At 49.1% G+C, this 25,365-nt stretch overlaps 1 protein-coding gene and 1 long non-coding RNA gene across 5 annotated transcripts in view; one reads left to right on the top strand and one right to left on the bottom strand.

Moving 5' to 3' along the window:
• Dscam (DS cell adhesion molecule) overlaps positions 1-25,365 on the top strand; it is a 660,878-nt gene that overhangs the window by 616,763 nt on the left and 18,750 nt on the right. For 3 of the 4 annotated variants that reach the window (XM_021725291.2, XM_078044665.1, XM_078044664.1), the window contains exons 28-30: positions 5,974-6,004; positions 12,120-12,235; positions 15,710-15,859. In XM_021725291.2, the coding sequence (XP_021580966.1) occupies positions 5,974-6,004; positions 12,120-12,235; positions 15,710-15,859 (297 nt within the window). Of the gene's footprint in view, positions 1-5,973; positions 6,005-12,119; positions 12,236-13,640; positions 13,735-15,709; positions 15,860-25,365 lie in introns of those variants that run through there. The other variant, XM_078044666.1, reaches the window with a different exon arrangement.
• LOC144376503 (uncharacterized) lies at positions 12,455-25,045 on the bottom strand. The gene is made up of 3 exons (XR_013437048.1): positions 24,628-25,045; positions 15,178-17,895; positions 12,455-14,895 (listed from the first exon to the last, which is right to left on the bottom strand). It is a non-coding gene; the product is annotated as an uncharacterized LOC144376503 (long non-coding RNA).

Genomic DNA, 25,365 nt, shown 5'->3' with positions numbered 1-25,365 from the left:
CTGGGTGCCTCTCCCGAGACCTGACAGAACTGGGTATCCCCATAATACTCGGCACACCCTTGTCCCAGTCTCTAAAGAGCTGTGCACAAGGTGGACCATGAACTTGGCCTCCCTGTGCCCTGTGTTGCTGACTTGAATCAGAGCATCAGAAAGGCTTGCACTAGGGAATGTGTCCAAAGTCACATGTGGGTTGGGGTGGAGGTGGAGAAGGAGCTCTGGTCACTGTCCCAAGCCCAGTCTTCTTCCTGTGTAACTTCTTCAGATTCTGAAAAGGTCTAGTCAAAACAGGCAGTTCTATCAATATTTAGTAAGCTTTAAAATGTTTAGAATCAAGACACGGGACCAGAAGATGTCTTAACATAGTGTGGATAGACACTTTATAACTTTATGACTACCCACCAAAAATGCTGGGTTTATTTCTTATCTTGATACTCATTACTCCTAGGCCTCTAAATAATTATAAATAATTATATTTAATTTAAAGTATAATTAGTTATAAATAATATAATTAATAATATAAATAACAAATACCTACTATTATAAATATATAATGATATATAATACAAGTAATATAAAATATAATAAATAATATAATTATTTAGAGGCCTAAGCTTAAAGAAATATATAAATATATAAGAAAGAAGGAATATATATTATATATATAATATATATATATAAGCTTCTTTATCTCAGGCACTTCTCTGCATTTTTTTTTCTTTTTTTGGTACCAGGGATTGAACCCAGAGGCACTCAACCCCTGAGCCACATCCCAGCCCTTTTTTAATTTTTGAGTTCTCTATACTCAGCCATATTGCCTCCCTCCCCTTCCCAAGCCCTTGCTTCCACTTCTCCAGGGAAACTGCTGTGTCAGGGGCAGATGGCCAGTCCCCTTTCCACTCCCCGTCCTCCCCTCAGCCGTCATTCCCCAGCCCTCCGTGTGACGTCGGGAGCATTAGCAAATGTCTCTTGAAACTCTTCCTTCCTTTGGGCTCCAGCATCACTGGCCTCTCTGGGGGACTCCACCCCTCTTTTCCCACCCTGGCAGGTTAAGGGGGAGGCTCAGGGCTATGGAGGAGACTCGGAGTTAGCAGGGGCTGGAGGAAAGACATCGTCTAGCCCAGGTCTCAGAAGGAGGAAGCCTGTGGAGAACGTGCAGGGATGTGAAGGGCTGTGCAGTTGCATGTGGGCAGAGGAACCAGGCTTGGACGAGGTTCTCACAGGAACAGATGGCAGGTGGCACAGAGAGGCACCCAACATCTGCCTGGCTTCGGTGTGCACCAGGAGTGCTGTTCCAACCAGACATGTGGGCCAGGAATTAGGAGCAGGAAGGGGAGGGAGAAGGATTAGACGGGAAGGAAGGAAGTGGTAAAGAAGAGGGACAGAGAGGCCAGGGAAAACTCAAAGAAACTTGAGATAACCAGCCCTAGTGAGTTGAGCTCTGTCTATTCCTTTAAAATCTACCACGTTCCCACCATAACTGGGGGAGGGGACATGTGGCTTTTTCAGAACAATGTTCACAAAGAACAGTTGCAGAAGTTCCAAATGATAAGGGGTAATGTTCCACCCAAGGGAAGGACCCTCCCCTATTGGGAAGTTTAGGGGAGGTGCCAGGGGTTCCAGTGCCAGGAGACCCAGAAGGGAAACATCTTAGGTTTCTGAGAGGACTTCCTAGCCAGAATCCCAAGACCTCTGTGGGTGGGTGATGCACAATCCAAGGCAAGGTGTTGGACAGTGATTATCCTCTGGACCCATTCTCAAGACCGCAGATTCTAGACTGTATAGATTGAAATAAGTCAGTTCTGGGGGGCACAGAAAGAATGGTTTGGAGCAATCAGGAAATGACAGAGGCCACCAGAGGCGGGGTGAGCCCCACTTGTGTTTTGGCATGGCTGATTGGTAAGGGAGCACCAAGCTGTGCTCGAATCCCTTGGCCAGCTGGTCCAGGCTTTGAGGTGGCTCGGGTCCAGGCAGAATCCTCAATTTAAGAAAGTCTGGAACCAAGCAGATAAAATTCAATCAAGGTAGTTCTGAAGTCTTCGGTAGAGGTTTTAAAATATCATTTGTAGCATGTACCAGGAGCATTGTGCTCTCACCAGTGTGCAAGGAGAACATTGGAAATTACCAGTAGACTGGGCTCAGCCCCACTGAATAAAGGCCATTGTGAAACTGTGGGTCTTCCATATGAGAGAGTTCCAAGTAAGGAATTACCTAGAAATGAGGTCATGTGAGAAGTGGTTGAGAACGCTTGAGAAATCAACCTGAAAAGGAGAAAACTGGAGCCAAGCAAGGGACATGGCAGCTCCCTACGAATGACTTGCAAATGGTTCCAGAGGTGCCGTGATCATGCCCAGGTAGGAAGGACAGCAGGAGACTTCAGCGCGAGGGAAGGAAGACGTTTCTCACAGTCGAATGCGCCAGCAGGAAATCTTTGTGCAGCTTTTCTACGAGGGCCTGGCCTACTCACAAGATATGAAGAGGACAGGCCAGCAGAGAGAGGACGTGGAGGCAGGTGGTCACAGCCGGGGCTGGGAGAGCCTGGGCCAAGCTGTCACTGCTGCCGATGTCCACAGAAACGGGCAACAGCAGAGCACCAGCTGGCACCTAGGCTTGGGAACAAGCTGCCTCTGCAGGGAGGGCCTTGGAGGAGCAATGCCAGGGTGTCCCTACAGAAAGTGGTGGGTGCAGGAAGCTCCGAGAGGGGACTGGACCTCACAGGTGAGGAGCAACAGAGCTGGAAGGCCAGCTGGGAAGAGCGTGGGCAGCTCCTGCCCTGTGCCGACCAGTGCTATTGCAGTGAGGTCCACTTGAAAGTCTCCAGGCCCAGGCACCACCCGGACGTCGTGACGAGGCCAGTGCCCTTCCTGCACTGCAGAATCACTCCTGCGACTGGACCAGGGAAGACGGCACCCACTCGTCAATGAGATCTGAGATGACGAGAGCTGGTCAGCAAAGGCCCCGTGGGGAGGTTGCAGGAGGAGGCCGGCCAGTGCCCAGCAGCAGCAGCAGCCCCTGGAGTGGCCGACGGTCCCAGCTCTGTCTACAGACAGAGCACATGGTAGCATCTGTCCAAGGCTCCAGGGAAGGATCTCAGCATTCATTAGGAAGCTGGTCTGAGAAGTGATCATTTCTCCTAAGATTCTGCAATTCCAGGATATTGCAAAGTTTTGCTAACTTGCTCCAGTTTCTCTTCGCAACCCTGAACAAGCGTATCCGATATGACCCCTCCTGTCCTATCACACTTTTCTGTGGGGACATGAGACCCCTCATCGCAGCTCTGGCTCCTCTCCCCAGCTTGGTTCCAAGTCTGTCTGAGCAGTGCACCCAGTCCTCCAGCTGATGCCAGACACCTCAGCTCTCCGCCCATCACTGACCCTCGTCCCCCACAGCCCTGTCCTTGACCCTGTTGCTGGACTCCCGCCGGAAGAGCCCATGCTGGCTTTGGACTCCTGCGGTCCACCTCCTCCCCCCTGCACACCCAGCAAGGCTCTGACTGCAGATTCTGTCATCCCCTTGTATTATAATGTCACCTCCAGGTCTCCAGTGCCACCCTGACAGCTCCTCACTTGGGCCTGGTAAGGTGCTATCAGCAGGCCCAGTGCCCTGTCTCTCCTCTGAGCAGCCTGACGAAGATGAGTTGGTGGCGTCCACACCCCGCCACCACCTTGGCCTCCTTCTCCCACTCCCCTTGGTCCAGGTGAAGGCCTCCAGATCATGGCCAGTAATTCTCCTTAGCCACATAATGTCTTGACCACCCCAGCCACCACCAGCCTGGAATCGTCTCTGTCTGGTGAAGCTGACCCACCCTGTTGCTCTGAACACACACATTCTTCCAGCACCAGAGAATTCTGTGTGGAGCTGGCTGCCCACTCAGTCACTGGCTGCCCACTCAGTTATGCTGCATGTAGCTGGGGTTAACTCTTGTGTCCTTCCAGGTCCTTCTTGTGTCCTTTCTGGTCTCCTTGGGTCCACCCCCTCAGCCTGCAGGGCCTAGCTGTCTGCCCCTGTATGTGTCCCTAAGGGTCTGACTCTTATCTGCTGTAGCCCTTAAAGGAACTTGAGGAGAGTGGTGAAAAGAGTTTGACGTAGAAGGCAGACCTGTGTCCCTACTTGGCTGCTAAATGAATCTGAGACCCACTTTCTTCATCTCCAAGTTGGTCCTGATGGCCCCTAGCAGGGACCTGAGTCCACAGTCCTACAATAACCAGCACAAGCCAGATCTCTAGAACATGCTCAACCAGCCCGCCCAGGCTATCCAGACCCCACCACTGTTCTTAAAACACAAGTTCTCTGCGTATCCAAAGGTGAACTCAAAAGAAGCAAATTTCTGTTAACGTATTTGATCTCAGAATTTCAAATACAATTTAAGGGGTCATAGTAGCTAAGACAGAAAAAGCAGGAATCTGCTTGTGAGTGACAGGCACGGAGGGGGGTATCTGAGATGGCATGGGGCGCTAGGCCGGCAGAACAGCTGTGCCCTGAAGCCCACTACAGGCAGGCCAGGGCAGCGTGCAGCTAGGGCTATTCCTGTGCTGGCCTCTAAGCTCCCTAGTACAGTGGTAGAAAAGGTCACAGGAGAGCAAACTCTCATGGGTGCCCGAGAACCAAGAAGGATGGCAGTGGGCAAGCCGAAGCAGACGAGGGGAGAGCAGTGCCAGCCCGAGTCCGGGGCGTCCTCCTTGAAAGCGTTTCCTCTTCAGAGTGTGGTAGTAGCCACTGTTGGGGTGTTACAGGAGCTAATTAATCCCAAGCTTCTGGCACTTCCTAGGTACATACTTACTTTGTAAGTGTTAAGTCATTCAGGAAGAGCAGAAATTCATTCTATTTACTTAGTCTCTGCAGATAAATATAAAGACACGAACTGGGAAATTAAATGCTATTTTTCTTCCTTTGCTTTGCAGTGTGGGTGGAGTAGATGGGACCTGTTTCATTTCCCAGAGTGAACCCATCTGTGCGCAAAGCCGGGGCCCCGTGTTGAGGTCCCCTGGGAGGAACTGGCATGGCTGGCTTGAAGAGCCGTGCCTGGGGTCACAGGGTGCCAGCCGCTGTGGGTGGTTCCGTGGCCACCTGTGGCCTTCAGTGCTGCTCCCCGGAGGCTGAGTACAGTTAGACGTCAGCCCCGGGAATGGGGTGAAGAGGCTCCCCATGCACCCCTTCACTGCAGAGCCAGATTCGCCTCTGGAAAATCTGTTCATTGAAAGGGACACTTAACATCAACACTTTTTGAGAGCAATGAAAGAAAAACAAAATGAAGGTTTTTGTGTTCTAAGAAAGGAAACATCCATTTTTGCCAGGACAAAAAAATGTATAAAAAGAATAAATTATATTTTAAGGGAAATGAGAATTTCAAAATGAGATCACTAAGAAAGTAGATGTTTCTCCTACGATATTTTTAGACAGGGTTTCTGATGTCAGAAGTGATAACCAGGTCTTGGTAAATAAAATCCTCAGAGGAAATGAACAAAGTTTAATTTTTGAATAAAAATAAACAATGAGATGTCCAAAAAATGGCAATAAGCCATTTATACAATTCTTTGACCAGCCCCAGGGATGCAGCGCTCTGTAATCATTCCATTTAATAGTGATTTGTAGTGCTGTGAGCTGTTTGATTCTCATATTTTGGTAATGCAAAGGGTGGGTATGTACACTATAAATGGCATACTTTCAAAATGTCAATTTCCTGACTACTGAAAATAAAACTGGGTTTTCCAGAAGTGACAAATAAATAGATTATACTAAAATTTTAATAGATATCTGAGATTTTATGGCTACAGGATCGTTGTGGTATCTTTCTATAATAAATAAAAGTTATAAAAGAGTCCCTTATAGAACAAGGAATCCATAAAACTCAAGGTCATCCTTCGAGATCTTACCAGAGTCCCCCTGGTCATCTGACTGTAGGATGTTTATTATCAGTGCCTAAGTCAACGGTAATGAGCTGTTTGTCAGGTACTAACGTCAACTTTCTTTCCCCAGATGCGAAGAGTTTAGCTGAAATGCTCATGAGGTAAGAACACCACCCGATGCCCCAGGCAGCATGCTTCGTGGAACCACCACTTGGTGATTTCTGTGTTCGTCTGTTTGTGTGTTTCAGTCATGACAATCTGAAATTGCTAACACATTTCATTCCAACATAAATTTCCATTTCCATTCTAAAATATCCATAGAAGGCCTATTTGCATGTGTAGGTACCAAATAACGCATTTTTATACAGCCAAAGGTGGTTGTCTCCTTGGCTACTCCACCAGCAGGACATTTCCTGTTAAGGGGGAAACAAAAGGGTACATCAAAGGAGCTTTGGTTTTGCCGTCACCCAGATGATCTTCCTCTGGGGCCAAGCTTTCTTTCTGAGCTAGCCAGGTTTAAAGAAAATCACAAAAGGAAATGTGTTGGGCACTGTGCTCCTCAAAGGCTGTCCTCACAGGTGTCCTCAGTTCCCAGGGTGCCTTCCACTCCCTCCCATGAGGGCAGCCAGTGGCTCCCGTTGCTATGGGCGCTTCGCCACCTGTCCTGCAGGTTCCATCAACTCTGCTGGGAGAACCAACACCCTGGTTGCCCCGTTTGTAGTAGCTGAGCAGAAGAAATGAATCGAGGTCACTGAGTAAGTAGGAGAGGTTCACAAGAGTCACGAAGCTTTGCTGGCACACGCCCACGGTGCATGCGTGATGAGAAGAGGACCACGCGTTCCCTCCGTCTCCCCAGGCTCTCCCCACCCAGTCCCCCTCCTCCCAACACTCCGCCTCCCTACCTGCCCAACCTCCTCACGTGATAAAACCTGGACCCCCCAGCAGCAGGCATTTCCTCGTCGGGGTTAACTGGCTGACGGGTTGCCTGTCCGCACGTTTCCATGTCAACTCTTTTACAATGTCATGATGAAAGGAAAGGAGAAAAAGTTCAGGCTCAGAGTGGAGGAAATGAGAGAGAGAGAGAGCGTCGGGACCCTGACAATGAACTTGAGGTTGCCAGGATAGGATGATGGGCCTGGGAGAGAAAGGGGATGGGCTGGGCGTCTTCCCACTCCCCTCCCACCCACCGCAGTTGGCTTCGCTTCCTCCCTGTCTACCCATATACCGTGGTACATTTGTCACTCACAAGAAGCACATGCCACATGTCAACAGCATCTTTGGAGACAGAGGCTGAAGAGCAAGGGCGCGTGGATCTTGTTTCCCGCGGGTATCTTTGGACTTTCTGTTTTCTGAAAACCATGTGAACCGTGGGTAGAACCGTGGCCTGGAGGAATCCAGGGCAGCTCCAGGACATCTGGGGAGTCATCAGAGGAATGTCTGCCGTCATTAGGAAAACAGAGGCAGGGCTCAGACTTCTTGTTTTCTTGGAGGATGAGGATGGGGTGAGGGGCAGGTGCAGCAGGAGCTGGCCCACGTGAACCTGGGATTCCCTTTAAGCTTCCAGTGGAGGGGCCCATGGGGCGGCTAGTAGCAGGGATCTGGGACTCGGGGGGAGAGGAGGGCAGATACACGATCACTCCTTCCACGGGGCATCTGACTGCGAGGTCAGACTTTCACAAGAGATGGGGAAGACCTGCATGCAGTGCCTGAGGCCATGTCTCCTGGAAGTTCCTTCCTGTCTGTGAGCGAGTAAGAGCACAGGTTTGCCCTGGTGTGGAGAAGATCTGAGAAAGCCCCTGGAACACAAAGGAGCGGGCCCGTTCGTCACAACTGAGATTCCTGATAGAATACATTTTCTCGTGTAGACTCAAAGCTATGAATTCGTTGACATTTAAAATGAAGAGGTTGCACGTAAAATTTGATTTTCTGGCTTCTGTTGGAAATGCTCTGGCCACATGCATGCAGCCTGGCTGAGGAGGACTGCCGGAGTGTGCCCTTGAGACTGGGCCTGATCTTTGCTCACCTCAGGGGCCTCTGGCCCCCAGCAGGGCTTCTGCAGCTCCCAGAGAGGGTGTCTGGGTGTGCTTCTCCCCCGGCGGGCAGCACTTCCAGCCCAGGCCTCCCCCTGGTTCTGCTTCCTCCCTGCTTGCCCAGACATCTCTTCTGTCCCTGCCAAGACATCAATCCTGCCCCTGCCCAGAGGCTGCACGACCCAGTCTTTGTCCAAGTGAGGATGCTGTGCTTTTTGAGTTTCCTGAAGTCCTAAATGCATCCCTGCCCCTTCTCATCAGTCCTGGAGCAAGACATTAGGGAGCGTCCTCTTTCCCCCGGGACGATCACCATGATTGGAAGGCCAGCTGCTGAAAAGAGCAAGAGGGGATCACAGCCCTCCAGGGGACATTGCCAACAGGAGGTTAGGAACACGGAGGCCAGCAACCATGGTGTCCTAAGAGGTTGGGGCTGGTTCTCCTCCAAAGGGTGGAGTGACCGCAAAGGAAATTTCCACACTCCTCAGAGAGGTGGCTTTGTAGGGAACTAGTCCAGACAGACTGCTTTTACTCATGGCAGCTGGGTTCCATCTAGGTTTGGCCACTCACCTGGCCAGGCAACCAAAGACCTGGTCGATTTAGGACCAACCATATTTCAGACATGGCCCATGAATTCTAAGTCAGTCATGTTCACTGGTGCAGAGGATGCAGAATGGCTGTCCCTGGTCCTTACTGCTGCCTTCTCTGGACCACTGAGGACTTGGCAGGCTGGTGTCCCCGCGAGAACAGAGAACCACAAGCCTGTGTTCTAGGCCTCATCTGGCCCAGAGCTGTTTTTCTGATCTTGAGCAAATCATCTTACCCCTCTGGATCCCACTTTCCTCATCTAAAACTATTGCAAACTTATTCCTGGCTCTGTCGTTCTGTGATCTGGATGAACAGAGCATGTATGTTTTAATGCTGTTCCACAACGTACCTGCATATTTCAGTGGCATGAGCTCTCCCAGGCTGGAAAGCAGATTGGCCCAACCAAAGGACGGGCACAGACTCCTGGACCTCCAGGGGTCCCTCACAGCACCTCACCCCTCACTGGGCTTCATGCTCCCAAACACCCATCCATTTCACCCAGAAAGGACAGACCTCACCCATCACACCCAGATAGAGATTTCAGCTTTTATATGTTTAAGCAAGAATACCTTTCTAAAAACACACCAGCCTTCTGAGATGAGACCAGATTCCCCTGAGGAACTCACCAACACATTTAGTAGAAGGGCTAGTTGTCAGTCAACTGCAAATGAAGCATCTAAATTACTTTGGCTTTTTTGATGTGCATATTTTACACATATAATAAAAAACACCCACCTAAGAGTTATGATGGGATATGTTCCTAACAGTCCCACAATCATTTTGCACCTAAACTGTGCTCCATGTTGTACTGGAGGGGGAAGTGGCCTCTTGAGCCATCTTCCAGGGTCGTAGTGACACAAGTCATTCATTGGCTGAGCTGGAAATTCTCTACCTTCTTTTTTTTTTAATATCTCCATTTTTTTTATTTGTTTATTTTTATGGGGTGCTGGGACCGAACCCAGGGCCTCACACATATGAGACAAGCACTCTGCCACTGAGCTACAACCCCAGCCCCAGAAAATTCTCTACCTTCTAAGCTGCCCACAGCTCTCCCCACCGCTGCCATTCCAATCCAGTAGCCAGATGGCCCATGGATACTCAAAGATGGTTTTTCAACAATAGCGAATATATTTAGCAAGATTCCTACATTATATAAAAGAGGCAATTTTTCCTCTACTGTAAAGTCATTCAGAATCCTCAGGTTGCAAATGAGGTTTCTTCAACCAGCGTTTTTAAGGCACACTGCTGTTATTGTGTCCCCTGTTGCACTTCTTGTGGATCACCATTCACAACGATAATTGACCAATACGGCAGCAGATGTTAAATGATGAAAAACTTAGACGGAACCCACTCTGTAAGAAAGGGAAGGCTATCAGTGACCCCAAGCAAAGCCTCGCAGACATATCACTCAGCTTTCACCTTTCCCCAAAATAACTTGACTCATTTAATAAATATTCATTGAGCACATTGCTTGACCACATATGTTCCAGGGATGCCAGGAACAGAGCATACGGACACATCACTGGGGGAGTGTGTTTTCCTTGGGAGAGACAGATAAGGAGTAAGATAAATCAATTAAGCACATTTAATTGATTCAATTAAATTGATCAGATATATGCTAGAGGACAAGTGTCAAGGAGGCAGGGCCAACCAGCCCAGTGAGAAGATGCGTGCGTCTGGGTCACCTTGCAAGAAGGGAGGGAGCTGGCCACGTGGGTGGAGCAGTTGTTCTGTGCCCAGAGACGGCACGTGCTTAGCTTCAGCATCTGGAGGGTTCTGGGGCCGCTTTCTCGCCCTCCCACTGTGGGGCCTGGCCACACTGTCCCCAGAGAAGGAGGACTCTTTCTCCAGCCTCAGTGGCCCTGGTTCCCAAGGTGTCATCCCGTCCCGTCTTTGCGCCAGCCGGTGGCCCAGAGCAGTTCTTGGGCGAGCTTCCTGTGCCGGTCTGACAGCAGGCCTCGTTGTTGTTTAAGAATAGCCCGCGCTGGCTGCTCCTAGTTGTTTAATAGAGCAGCCTCGGGCTGCCTCATGACTATTCATGATGAGCAGAAGGAACTAGCTCACACTTCTATTTTTGGTACAAGGACAAGCTCAAGTCCCTAGTGGAGTTTCTAAACAGATCTTTCGGATATCCACAGAGGAGTAGTCCCCCATATGTTTTTGGGAGATGCAACTTGTCTGAGCGTGGCATAAACGCAGCCCCGGGCTCTTCGGGTTATTATGCAAGTATCTGAGTCTTTACATTCTTTTTTTTTTTAATTCTGACCAACAAAATGAGGAGTTGGTTAAGTCATTTAAAAGAGTACAGTCTCCCCACTCTATACCCTGAGCCCTGTGAAAAATCAGGCCACAGGGCTTGAATGTGGGCTCTGCATAATTAGCATGACATAGAACATAACCCAGTTACCACACTGCAGAGCAGGAAATCTGGTTCAAGATCAAGTCCCCTGAGGCGGGTGGCACCTTTCAGAAGTTGCTTTGTCCATAAGCAGATGAAGACAGAGGTGTATAAAACATTCAGAACACTAACAATGGACTGCAGCAGGCCGGCACCCCAGGAGGGCTTGAGTGGATTACCAACTTACCTCACCCTGTGGTTCAGAAGGGATGAGGAAGGCCTGTGGAGACGGAGCCCAGGACTCCCCAGGAACTGCCTGGCTGCAGGGAAAAGCGTTGGAGACCCAAGTGGAGACCACTCTTGCTCCCTATTGGAAATAGCCAACTTGGAGGTGAACCATCACCAAGTGACCGAGGCACAGACTTGCTTCTCCAACGAGATTTTGAAGAACACTGAGCTGGATTCATGGATGCCATAGATTATTCATTGACTGAATGATCCAAATGATGGATGCTTCCTATGGGGGAGTTCAGCAAACATTATTTAAACATCTAGGAAGTTCCTAGCATTTTGCCAAGACGGAACAGCCAGCCTCCTGATGTGGATTGCTAATTAAGGCCTTTATGGGCTTTCTTAGATCTCCGCACAACGTGGAGTTTCTCTTAACTGCGGGCTGTAACTGAACATGATGGTAGCATGCAGTTTCACCACCTATTTTCATTTACTTTTAGAGAACAGCTCACTCCAAGAGTAATTTTCTGGTACACAAATTTTGAGATAAAATTATTATAGTAATTGGGTTTTTTTCCCCCTATTCCAAATGCATTATTGGTTAGAGAAACGAACATCAGGGAAGCTAACAAGGTTTGTGATTTGTTACTAGAACAAAAATAAACTGGCACCACATACACAACGTGAATCTGAGTAAGAACGCCATCTGATGACCAGCTGGGCACACACACCCTCCCTTACCATCTCCGGGATATCATGTACTGACCAATGAAAACGTGGCTGGCTTTAAAGTCACTTTTCATTTGTCTCATTTATCTTTTACACATAAGGAATGGAAAATTTCTAAAGGTTCTATTCATATTGAATCAATCTCTATTGACAGTTTGTATTTTTGTACTCTCCTTTGCTGAAATTTAATATTAATAAATATCCCTTGATTAAGGAAAAAAAATCTCACATCTTTTGCTTTTCCCCTCCCTCCACCCCCAGGGCTTTTGCATAGGTCTAAATAAATCGAGTTTGTGCAGGCACGCATGGACGTGGCCTGACACAGAACGGGATGTTCATGTGTTCTCCCTTTTTTATTCCCAGCAAGAATACTCGGACTTCAGATACCTTAAGCAAGCAACAGCAGACCCTGAGAATGCACATCGACATACCCAGGGCTCAGCTTTTGATTGAGGAGAGAGACACAATGGAGACCATTGGTAAGGTGCCCCGTCCACCAGCTCCCCCCCAGCCCTCCTTCAACACCCAAACCTGCAGTGTGTTAGACAGCAGAACCCCTCAGAGCTCCACAAGAGCAGAAGTTGACAAGAATAAGTGGCATAATGTGAGGGAAGCTAGCCTACAGTGCTCACCTGAGACTGGAATTCCCCAATTCTGAGCTGCTTTGGATCTTTCCCAGGGAGGATATTGATGCTTGCTCCGAAAAAAAAAAAAAAAAACATCTGTAATCAAACCCAGAAGACCCACGCAGGGAAGCCCTGTCCTGGAGATCCACGCTACGCTTCCTTATCAGCTCGGCTGCAGCCAGCTTTCATTAAATAAACATTTATACTGAGCACTCACACAAGGAAACGCCATTGCAGGGGTCTGCCCTAAGGTCCAGGACCCCTTAAGCATCCTGGACCTTGGGAAACACCCAGTTCCTGCGTCCCATGGTTTGGGGATAGCCACTGGTGTGGTGCTGTGGCTGCCACCCAGAACCAGGTGTCCTGACTCAGCTTCTTTACCCTCATTGGCAATCAGAAGGACAGCTGACAGGAATCCAGAGCCCCCTGGTGTCCTGATCTCCATAAGCATTTCACACTCGGTGTGTGCCCAGTGTCATCTTGCCAGCTGGGGGGGAGCTACTGCCTTCCTTACTGAGACATGGAGGGGTTCCCACAGCTGGCCAGGGTCACACAGGCAGCAGCAGAGCCAGGTCCCCGCCTGGCCACCTGTGTCACCACTGTGCCATTTTCCTTTGGCGACAGGCTGTTGCCACCTGCTTCAACAGCAATAGGCTGCCTCCCAGGACCCTCACCTTAGCAGTCGCGTCAAGCTTTCCAGAACCCAGGGAACAGAACAGATTGGAGGCAGATGCGGAGGCTGCCTCTTTTCCAACTGAGCTTGTTTTGGAAGGTGTGTGCTGGCAGTGAGCTCAGGCAGCCCTGTCCTGTGGTCTGGATGCCTCTGCTTAACTCCTAGCACATTTCCCAGGTACCTCCTGCCAGGAGGGCAGCGGAAGGAGGTGAGGTGGGCAGAGGTCTCCTCCACAATCCCCGCCCCTCTTCTGCCCCACTGGCCAGAGGCCATCTTGGTCTCAAGGGTCGTAACTCCAAAGGCCTGGGCTTCCCTCCCTGAATTTACATTTGATTTGAGCATGGCATCACTTAGAGAAAGGTGGGTCAGGTCTCAGGTGGCCCTCGGTCAACTGGCTTCAGTTAAGTACTTACTCCCTACCTGTCGGAAGAGGACCCATGTGGCTAAAATGAAGGAGATTGTATTCGTTTGCCCAATGAGGATAAGCCACCATGCTTTTACTTGATTCTTCTTTTTCCGGTAGCATACCTGGAATCCCTTTTATTTTAACCTTTGAAATTTATTCCAATTAATCATACATGACAGCAGAATGCATTTTGACGCATCATACACAAATGGAGTCTAACTTTTCGTCCTTCTGGCTGTACATGATGAAGACTTACACAGGTTGCACAGTCATGTAAGCATGGAATCCCTTTTATTTAACTCAATAGACTGAGCATCAAAACTAAAATGTCCTTTGAAACATCAGCTCAAAACTCTAAAGGAAATACTTCTGATGATGTACTTTTCTAAGCCCTTTGTGGGCATCATTTAATGTAACCCTTGCAGCCAACATATGACAGAGGTGACACTTTTATAGCCACGAGTCTAGAGAGGGCAGAGCTTGTCAAGATCACAGTGGTTACATAACGTGGTTGAGGTATTTGCTAAGCACTCTGCACTAGACCCGTTGGAAATTCTCAGTTAGCTGTTAAAACAGACAGCTGGGTGGGTCCTGTGAGTGACGGGTGGCTCCCAGGGAGCTGGCCTTTGCTGGCTTCACATCAGAGGGTGCCAGTCATTCCTGCATGATGACCTGTGGGCAGAGATTCATCACGACCCACACAGGATCATCTATGCCAGACAGTGGGCCCATGGCAGGTTCTAATTATTGGAAAAGTAGAACCGTGTTCTTTAAAATGCTCTGGGCTCTGGCTGTAAGAATCCAATATTAGACTGTCATTGATTCCAGTCCTGAATGAACGGTTCGCCTCATGACGAGGCAGGCTCCTGGGATGTCCCAATCTAGGTTCGTAAGCCAGCCATGCAGATCAGTGGGCACTCTGCAGCGGGCTGCCCACCAGAAACCACAAGGCATCACAATACTAGGAAAACCAAATGTAGATGTGAGGGCTCTGGTGCCCATTCCACTGTGAGAAGCCATCCCTGTGGACAGGCCACCCTCTCTGAGGGGCTGAGTGGTAGCAGAGGGGCCAGGCCTCCCAGCTGGGCCCCGGTGCCCGCCCAGGTGCCAACCTGTGCCTCACCACCCACTGGATGCTCACAGACGTCTTGGCAGACTTTTCTCAATCCGCTGCCAAGAAATTCGATTCTAACTTCAAGAGGCTTTCCCTTCCTGCCAGAGCCTGAGTAATTGGATTTTGTAAGGTTCACTCTGTTCAGAGCCTTTTTTGGGCACAGAGGCCTCGCTGTGCTGTTGACAACGTTCACGTTGCTGCCCCCATGTCAAGGTCTGCTGTAGCAGGGCCCCGCTGGCTGATTAAACTCATGTGAACATCATCTCGGGCTGCGGTCCTTGAAAAATGGAAGGAAAATCCATAGATCCTAACCAGTTTCCCTTGGAATAAAAAAAAAAAAGCCATGTAAGTGTGAAAAGTTATCACGACAAAGTACTGTAAATCCTCCAACAATCAAATAATGACACGCGGCCCAGGCAGCGGCTGCTCCCTTCTCTGAGATGTGCAGGATTCACCTGATCCCAGGCTCCTGCTTCTCTAGCCTTCAAGAGCCTACGCCCATAGGACTTGGGAAATCTGACAAGTGAGTCATTTTAGAAGTCAATTAAAGCATGCACTAGAGTAATTAAATCTCAGAAGAGGTGGGAAGAAAAGGAGCCTACCTCCAGTCCTTTAAAGTAGAGGAATCGATAAGTTCTGAAGACTAGCTGTTCTCTGCTCCTTCTCCCTCCAAACATCTGCCGAGTTGGGTAGAGAACTGCAGGGATGTCACACTAGTACTGCGAACCCAGCTCCCAGCAGGCAAAGGGGCCCTTCTCTAGCAGCCGCGTCTCTGGGGACGCTGGCATCCTGACAGCATATCAGGTCAGCTTCTGCAAACACATCAGCCCCAGACTCCACCAAAGAGCAACACATCCACAGCTGTTGACTAAATGAAAGAAACAAGCCCAAGGAGAAGAGAGAGTGTCCTCTGTGCAGGGACCATTCTCTGCAAGTGGGGCTCCAAAGCTAGCCCCTGAGCTTCTGAGCTTCACAGAATTATTGTGGGTGCTCACTGCTTTATCTTTGTCACTTTAGATGAGGTTATTTTACTGACATCATTACCAACCCAAGTCCCTAGGGAAAGGAAAGGCCAGGGGGTGGCTTAAAGGGAGGCTAATGTGCTTGGCTTTGTGTCTTCCTGCTCTTCTGCAGACGATCGCTCCACAGTCCTGTTGACAGATGCTGATTTTGGAGAGGCAGCTAAACAGAAGTCCCTGACGGTGACTCACACGGTCCATTACCAATCTGTGTCTCAGGCCACTGGGCCCTTGGTGGATGTCTCAGATGCTCGGCCAGGAACGAGTGAGTGGTCACCTCATTGTACTGTGTGGGTGTTACCAATGCCAAAGGCATTGACCTTCCACCCCTGTCAGATGAAGGTGTGTGCCTAAGAAGCAAACAGATATGAGGAGGTCTCTAGGAAAGAGAGATGCTCTATTGTGTGATCCTAGCTATTATTAGAATCATGTCAGCTAAAGCCAATCATGCTTGGTATCAGTGTAATAGGGAAAATGCTAGAAATTTCATGTCCAGTTTTAAAAATTCAGACAACACAGGGAAAGGTATAATTAGCCTCACTGGACTTGGGATGGGAAGGTGATGTCCTATGTGTTTTCTTGGTAACAGCTCGGCAAGGATTCTACTCACAGAGTGATCAGACTTCCTACTTTACTCTGGGTCTCGGAGAAGTTAGGCAAACAGCCCAGAGCTCTGCACATAAAATCAGGGAAACCAAGATTCAACTGTGATTTGTCTGTCCCGGAAGCTTGTGTTCTTTCTCCTGAACACCCTGAGAAAAAAATTATACTTCGGGCTAATCTGGAGATTATGTTGGTTTTAGTTATTTATATTTGCATCCATAATATATGGAAATTAATTACTGCTATGAAGTTAAATCCTCTAATACGTATCTAGAGCTTATTAATTAGATATTCTTGTTTCTTCGTAATTGAAACTGTTCCTAAATCTCTTTAAAGACTGAGAAATTGATGTCCTGATTATATTCATATTGGAGGCTTTGATGTCTAGCTTTTAAATCTCTAATCACTCTCTTTGCAAAAATGTACGTTCTTAGAGTAATGTGCTATCATTAGAAAGAAAGAAATATTATAATAGTGAAAGTTATTCTTCATGAATTCTAGCTTGTAAAGAACTCAGGAGTGCAGAGGCTCCATTACCAAATGGCATTGTGATGCACAGCAAAGAGATTTATCTTGTATCAAGATTCCTTTGCACCCCTGTTTTTGGGAACAGTTGAAGAAGTCCTTTGTCTCTCCCTGTTGTCTGTCCTCACCTGCTTCCTGCTTGGATGGCATCATACTTTCTGAAGATGTGAATGAGCAGTCAGGGAGGCAGCTGGGCCCAGGGCTGTGTCTGCAAGCCTTGCTCCTAAACAAGGACATCTCTCTAGCCCATGTCTTCCCCGCCGTGATCCACCTGGTCTGGCTCCCAGCTACTCCAAGACAATGCTCTGAGAGGTTTCTGAGCCACTTTCTCTGATCATTAAGGGGAAATTGTAGACCCCGGTTCCAGATGGGTGCATTCGAGGCTCCAGAGTTCTTTAGGCTCAGTCCCCATGGACGCTGCTGGGAACAGTAGCAGGGAGAGCAAACAGAGAAAACAGGCCAGATGCCCCAGGCAGTGTTTCCCACCTTTTGGGTACATCAGAGTCACCCAAGGTACCTCTTTAAAATAGAGTGGTTCCAGGGCTCTGCCCTGGAGATTCTGGCCTGATTCTGGTCTGGTGAGTGTAGGGTGGGGCCCAGGAATCTGCATTTCAACAACCTCCAGTGTCTCAGATGTGGGAAACCTCCCCGGGTGTCTCAGAGATGTCCTGGAGGAGGCAAGAGGAAGTGTCCCCTTGCCAGGCAAGTGTCCTTGAGCACCACAGTGCACCACAGTGCAGGCTCCCTGCAGCCTGCCAGGCTCTTAGCACATCAGTGCCTTCTGCCAGGTAAAAAGTAGCAAGCAGTTCCAGCTCCCTTCAGTGTGCAGTGGGAAGAGAAATGCATGAGGCTGGTCACAAACTGTGAATGGAAAAGAGGCAAAGACACACAAGTGCTGGGGCCTTCCAACTGCGTGTACAAAGGCCCAGAACAGTAGAAGTGGCTTTGAAGGCTTTTAAAACATCAACAGAGACATGGGTCTGAGTCCCAGGCAGAAAACACAAATCTGCATAAGGAAGGTGAGTGGCAGGCCGATGCTCACCCACCTCTCCTGGCCATGAAGTTGTAAGCCCGCGGGGAACTTGAAGAAATCATGCATTCACATTGAAAACTATTTATTCAGGTTGACTCTGCACACATGGCTCCGTGCTCAGCAACGGGAATACGTCGTGACTGAAAAACAGAAACACATTCATTTCATTCAGGAAGGCGAACGGTAAACAGGGAGCTAGAGAACCTTTTCTCAATAAGTGCTCTATGAAACAGAACAGAATGAACACGTGGAGAGCTGTGGGGGATGCGGCAGCTGCCGGAGGGGGCTGTCCCGGATCTGGGTCGTCTGGGAAGCCTTCCATGGAGGAACAGGTAGGAGCCAAGGTCAGGGGAGAGCAAGAGCTGCCAGCCATTATGGGAGCAGGAGGGATGCCCAGAGGCTCCAGCACGTTGGGGATCACTGCAGCCCCGAGGTTCAGTGAGCGGCCAGGCAATGGCAGGAGAAAGCCGGAGGGACAAACGGCTGGGCTGTCTGTAGGACCTCCCAGGCCAGACCTCTCATCTGTGCCCATTCCCAGAGTCTGGAGTGTTCTCCCAGGGTTCAACCTGACTGTCACACAGGAACACCACAGCTAAGAGAGCAATGTCATCTTTCCTTTGTGGGGGAACTTCATTAATGATATTTACCAACTCCAACAAAGCTGCTCAGATCCACACACCCGTCTGATGCCCACCTTCCCCCGCAAATGAAGCTATTCATTTATCATCCGCAGAATACTCTGTATTGAAAAACGTCTTTGGGATGATTTTTTCCACTAAATTTTTAAAATTCATTCTTAGCGCTAGTGACGTTGGGTGCCTGGTCTCTTGGCGGGCTCAGGAGCCTGAAGACCATGGGCTTTCCAGAGCCCAGCTCCCTGCTTGCGCCCTGTGCCCCAGAGCTTGTTCACTCTGCCAGGTGTTACACCTGCACTAACTCAGCCCTGTGGAGAGGTTCTTCTCACCACAGCCAGCCCTCCACATCTGTAGGTTCTGCATCAGCATATTCACCAAGAAACGAATGAAAAACATCTGGAAAAATAAATTTCTCCTAAACCAAACATGCACGGACTTTTATTCTCTATCATCATTCCCTAAACAACACAGTATAACAACTGCTTACATACTGTTTACCTTGTAGGAATTCTAAGTAAGCTAGAGATTATTTAAAGTGCACAGGAGAATGTGTGTAGGCTGTATGCAGATCCTGAGCCCTTTTATGTAAAGAACTTGAGCATCAGCAGATTTGGGTAGCAAAGAAGGAAAGGGTCCTGGAAGCAATCCTGCAGATGCCAACAGACAACCATATTCCCTGTCTCCTCAACTACAAAAGTCATTATTATTCTATTTTGTATGTTAGGATTATGTTGCCATTGTATGAATTTGTCCTTTTTAATAAGAGCATCTAAAATATGCTTTGGGGGCCCTAAAATGATTGCATTGCAAAAGTTATATTTCTAACATTTGATGAGCTTGCCAGAGATGGCCAACAAATTCTTAGTATGAGGATGGGAGAAATGGCAGAGATTTGCTCTCTCTCCTCTCCGATGTCCAAAAACACAATCCCTCAGCTACATCTTATATGACTCCCTGGCCTCTCCTGTGGATCATGATGCACATTTAAACTGAGGATCTATTTATGTCCTTGTCCCAACTCCAGCCAAGAGGTGGACGAGAAAGAAAGATGAACTAAATTGATTGTCCAAGTCCTATTTGAGCATCAGATACTGTGGCTAGGATTGGGTAAAGGAAATGAACAGAACCCCAGCTTAAGTGTACATCATAATGCACAGTACTAAAATGTATTTACAGATCCACTTTCAAGATCTGAAATCAGAATATGAACAGAAAAGAAAGAATTAGCTTAACGAGGACTTGGGCAGTCAATTTCATTTCCCTCTTTTCCTTGTCCATCTCCTGAGATCTGTTCAGTGGGTACAAGTATGTGCTCAGCCAGCAGCAGGTGTCTCTTAACCTGCACATAGTTGTCTCCCAGCACACTTACCAACAAGGTCATTACCTAGGAGATTGAAAATCAGTTTTTCTAGTTACAAAACATGCAAGGGTATGAAGACATATAAAATGATACATATTAGTTCTGACTATTTTGTCATATTTACCTAGAAATCATTATTCATTCATTTGTACACAGAGCATTTACCAAGCACCCATGATAGATAGTTGTCCTTCAATATCCATGGGACGATGGTTCCCAGACCCCCAAGGATGCCCAAATCCAAGAAAGCTCAAGTCCTTCCTATAAAATGGCATAGTATTTGTAGGGAACCTTCAGCTCTCCTCCAGTATACTTTAAATCATCTCTGAGTGACTCTAAATACCTAATATAATGTAAATACTGTGCAGGTAGCTGCTACACTGTGTTAGCTAGGAGATGACAAGAACTGGTCCGACTGTACATGTGCAGTACAGACACTGTCTTCCTGGACAGTTTGGAGTCCCAGGTTTGGATCCTTGGGTGCAGGAGCAGTGCGTGTGGAGAGTCAGCTGTGAATAAAACACTGAACTGGGAATGAAGAGGACACGGCCACCTCTGCCCTTCCACTCCCTCCCGAGCACAAGTATTCTGCAGCATCCAGTTGTGTGATCTTTAATGAGCATCTTCCTGTCAACCCTCCCTAACCAACCCCCCACGTCTCCCATCACCTAACCCTCCCTAACCAGCCCCCCACGTCTCCTATCACCTAACCCTCCCTAACCAACCCCACGTCTCCTATCACCTAACCCTTCCTAACCAACCCCCCACGTCTCCTATCACCTAACCCTCCCTAACCAGCCCCCCACGTCTCCTATCACCTAACCCTCCCTAACCAACCCCCCACGTCTCCTATCACCTAACCCTCCCTAACCAACCCCCACGTCTCCTATCACCTAACCCTCCCTAACCAACCCCCCACGTCTCCCATCACCTAACCCTCCCTAACCAACCCCCCACGTCTCCTATCACCTAACCCTCCCTAACCAACCCCCACGTCTCCTATCACCTAACCCTCCCTAACCAACCCCCAGGTCTCCTATCACCTAACCCTCCCTAACCGACCCCCACATCTCCTATCACCTAACCCTCCCTAACCGACCCCACGTCTCCTATCACCTAACCCTCCCTAACCAACCCCCCACGTCTCCCATCACCTAACCCTCCCTAACCAACCCCCCACGTCTCCCATCACCTAACCCTCCCTAACCAACCCCCCACATCTCCTATCACCTAACCCTCCCTAACCAACCCCCCACATCTCCTATCACCTAACCCTCCCTAACCAACCCCCCACGTCTCCCATCACCTAACCCTCCTTAACCGACCCCCCACGTCTCCTATCACCTAACCCTCCCTAACCAGCCCCCACGTCTCCTATCACCTAACCCTCCCTAACCAGCCCCCACGTCTCCCATCACCTAACCCTCCCTAACCAACCCCCACGTCTCCTATCACCTAACCCTCCCTAACCAACCCCCACGTCTCCCATCACCTAACCCTCCCTAACCAACCCCCACGTCTCCTATCACCTAACCCTCCCTAACCAACCCCACGTCTCCTATCACCTAACCCTCCCTAACCAACCCCCCACGTCTCCTATCACCTAACCCTCCCTAACCAACCCCCACGTCTCCTATCACCTAACCCTAACCCTAACCAGCCCCCCACGTCTCCTATCACCTAACCCTCCCTAACCAACCCCCCACGTCTCCTATCACCTAACCCTCCCTAACCAACCCCCACGTCTCCCATCACCTAACCCTCCCTAACCGACCCCCCACGTCTCCTATCACCTAACCCTCCCTAACCAACCCCCACGTCTCCTATCACCTAACCCTCCCTAACCAGCCCCCACATCTCCCATCACGTCTTCCAGGATGCACAGGTTATGCTCCACCCCAGCCACACTGTTTGCTGCTCGGGTGTCACCCAGCAAAGCCTCTAGTTTATAGGACCCTCTTCTGTGCCTGGGGTGCTCTAGTGTGTTCATTTCACTCAAGTCTAAAGGTGGCTTTGATGGGAGGAAAAGGCCCATCTGATAAGGTCACTAGGCCAGAGTTACATAGCCAGTGAGTGACAAAACAGGACTTCCAACCCAGGCAACCTAACTCCAAAGCCCATACTCAGCCACCGGGTGGGCTGCAAGAGAGAGGGGCCATCTAAAGGAGAAGAGGGAGGCATATGAAAGAGAGCATTGATCTCATGTGATGCACACCCATACACACACACACACACATGCACATACACACGCACACACATACACACACGAGTTGGCCTCTGCATCTGTAGGACTTACATCTGTGATTCTACCAACTGTGGCTTATTCCCTAAATGGTACAGCATAATGGTTATTTACATAGTATTTACTTTGCATGAGGCAGTAGAAGCAATGTTGAGGTGATTTAAAATATACAGGAATATATGAAGGTTATATGGAAATACGACATCCTTCTGTGTAAGGGACTTTATAAAAAGAGCTTACAGCATTGATTAAATGTTCATTATCGAGACTTTGAAAAAAATATACTCCATCTCCCAGAATAGTACTTGGGATAGTCCTGGAGAGATGCCGGGTGTGGGCCAGGGTAAGTCTGTGGTCCAGCATGTGGTACGCCCTGAATAATGGTGGCTGGTCACATGAGGGAAGTTCCACCCATCCTCTCTCTCTCTCTCTCTCTCTCTCTCTCTCTCTCTCTCTCTCTCTGAGACAACTGGTAAATCTGAGGTCCTGGCATCTGTAAGACATGGAAACCAAGACCAGGGGATAAAAGCAGATTAATACAGTGATCACAGTACACGTGATATGTTTCATAACCCTATTACTCACAAAATCTTCTCTTATCCCAAATTCAGGATAATTAAAATAATTCGATTCAATGGGCAGAATCATAATGCACGTTTAGATGCAGTGTTGAAAGGCCCAGAGCTATTTATATCACCTACCCTCTAACTCATTGGCATTTGATCACCAGGACTTTCCATGCAAGGTACCCTCCATGCAGCCCAGTAAATCCCAATATGCACTGGTTTAGTAGACAAGCCAGTAAGCTAAAGACAGTGCTGGAGAAATCCAAGTGACAATTGCATTCAAGCCATTATCTCAGAAGCCATCATAGAGTTCAGTTCAGGTACAAAATAAGGGCTCCAAATACCCGATTGTTAAAGAAATGTGCCAGGCACCCTCGTGGTCCACGTCCCAGGAGAGCTTCAACTCCAGGAACCTGCCTAGCACAGAAGCGCACAGGAACTGCACTTCGTCAAACACTATAACAACCTATACTTTCAACATCATCTGGCCTCTGGTAACACAGTCCCCATCTAGGAAAAAGAAAGAACAGACCAAATCAGCTTGAGAAGATTCCAACTTTGAATAGAGGCAGATATGTGTGATTTTCCTGTGGAATTTTCTAAGTAGGGCAACCTCAGCCAGGAAAGGGGCTGTGGCTGGGAAGTCCTCTTTCTGCCACTGAGGAGCCAATTCAAGGGCAGACCACTCGGGCCAGGGGTTGGAGGTTGGAGGAAATAGCTATGAGACCAAACTGTCCCCCACCCACATCTGGGCCGGCAGAAAACCTGCCCAGAATGATCTGCATCTGTAGCTGCAAGAAACGTAAAGAAGAATAAAAATGAGACTTCTCAAAACTTACGTAAGGGACTGGGTAATTTTCTGGAAAAGATTCATTAGCATTTAAATAACGAGCTGCACTTATTTAAGCTCCACTTACCAAGTCGATAGTGCCTGGAAGACATCTAGCCTCCTACCCATGACAGTGTTTTTCTGTCTCGCTGAGGACCTCTTTCCTAAGGTTGCCAGAGAAGCACTATTAGCCTTCACACCTTGTTGTGTAGAGGGCTGGGCACTCGAGCAGAGCTCATTTGCATTCTAATCAAGGCCAACAGCATCTTCCAATAATGTCTTCTGCAGAATTTTGCAAGTAAGAGAGGAAATGTGCCTCGAAAATCAACATCCCAGAGAGTGAGCACCAAGGCGGTATTCTGATGACCCAGGAAATCTCAAGCTGTATCGACCTGGCACCATGGAATGATGGATGGGTTCAAAGTCCAGTAGCCAGAAACTGGCAAAGAGGCAAATCTTGCACTTAAAAATCCTTCACCACCCCCAGTGTCAGCTCTCACACCCCAACACAGACTATGAGCAAGCCATTGTCACACAGATCGTACTAACACGTACCCAGGTCTAAGCCACCTGTGGTGTGTAACAGGCACTCTCAGCACTGAAAGGCGGTGACCCAGTGATAGCTGGGTCACTTGTCTCTGAGCTGCCATTGCTCATCAATGACATGACCCAAAGCTGTAGGAATTCTTTAGGAAACTGTGTGCCGGGGATAAGGTGGGCTCAGTGGTGGATCTCGAGAGCAACGTCCTTGCCCTGCTCTGAGAAATGCGCAGGCTCAGGAGACCGGGTAGCCATGCCAGGGCAGCTGCCATGTGCGTGGTGGGGACCCTCTCAGCTTTTCTCCTTGAAGCTGCTGCACATGTGCTGAGCAGAGAACAGACTGCTGTGCTCCCAAGAGGCCAGGGCACCTCGAATACAACTACAATGATATTCCCCTTTGAGGAACAAAGAATTCAAAGGTGGGAAAGCACCCCGTCCCCGGGACCCTGGGCTGTGTTTAGGCTGGAGTCCCCAAAAAGTCTCTCCAGGTGGCTGAACTCCAGAAGCAGCAGCACCGTGGTCCACTCCAGCTCAGCGTTCTTTCCTACCAGAACATTCTTTTTCTTAGCTCGCCAGAGTTGAGCTAAGAGCTCAGTCCCCGCCCTCCGTCAACTTGCTGCCTGTGGTTCCAGATGCAGCCTGCATCACCCCTTGGTGTTTCTGCAAATGGTAAACATTTGAAATCCAGACACCAGCTCACCTTTTGTTCTCCCAGTCCAAGTTCAGACCATGCCATTGGAGAGTTACGCCACCGTGCGCGAGGGACTAAGAGAATGTTGGGACCCAGCGTGTGGCCTTGGGAACCTGCAGCTCAGTTAATGAATGACACGGCTGAGGCTGAAGCAGTGGGTAAACACGGACAGCGGTTGTTCAAAGACACTGGCACAAGATTCCCAGGGCTGCAGGAACACTGCCGCAAACTGTGCCTCCAAAGAACAAGAATTTATCGTCTCATGGTTCTGGGGGGTGAAAGTTCAAAATCCAGGTGTCGTCAAGGTCACAATCCTGTGACGCCCATAGGGGAGACCCTCCCTGGCCTGGTCCTAGCTGCTGGCAGCGTGCTTGCGACCTTAGCTGTGCTTGTGTGGGCTCAGGACTTCAGTGTCTGCCTCCAGCCCCATAGCTGCACTCCACACCTGGGCCTGTCCCCTGTTCCTGCAAGGACAGCCTTCACCTTAGGTCAGGGCCACCCATTCACCAATGGCTCTGCAGTGGCTCTCTTTCCAGGTGCGACCATGTGCTGAGCTGCTGGGGTTAGGACTGGACCTGTGGTGTTTTGGGGGGAGGGGCACCGTTTGACCAGTCACAGCTCCCTGAGGTCAGGACCTTCCGGAAGGAAGCCACGTTCGGGCACAGTTTGCATAAGACTCTGATCCTCAGAGGTGAAGTGAACTTCACGTCAGAAGATCATCAAGAGCCAGGAGCAAGGCCCAGATCT

The sequence above is a fragment of the Ictidomys tridecemlineatus genome, chromosome 3, assembly GCF_052094955.1.
Source record: "Ictidomys tridecemlineatus isolate mIctTri1 chromosome 3, mIctTri1.hap1, whole genome shotgun sequence".
Lineage (NCBI taxonomy): Eukaryota > Metazoa > Chordata > Mammalia > Rodentia > Sciuridae > Ictidomys > Ictidomys tridecemlineatus.
Note: the sequence above shows the minus strand (reverse complement) of the source record. Positions and strands in the feature narration are given on the sequence as shown.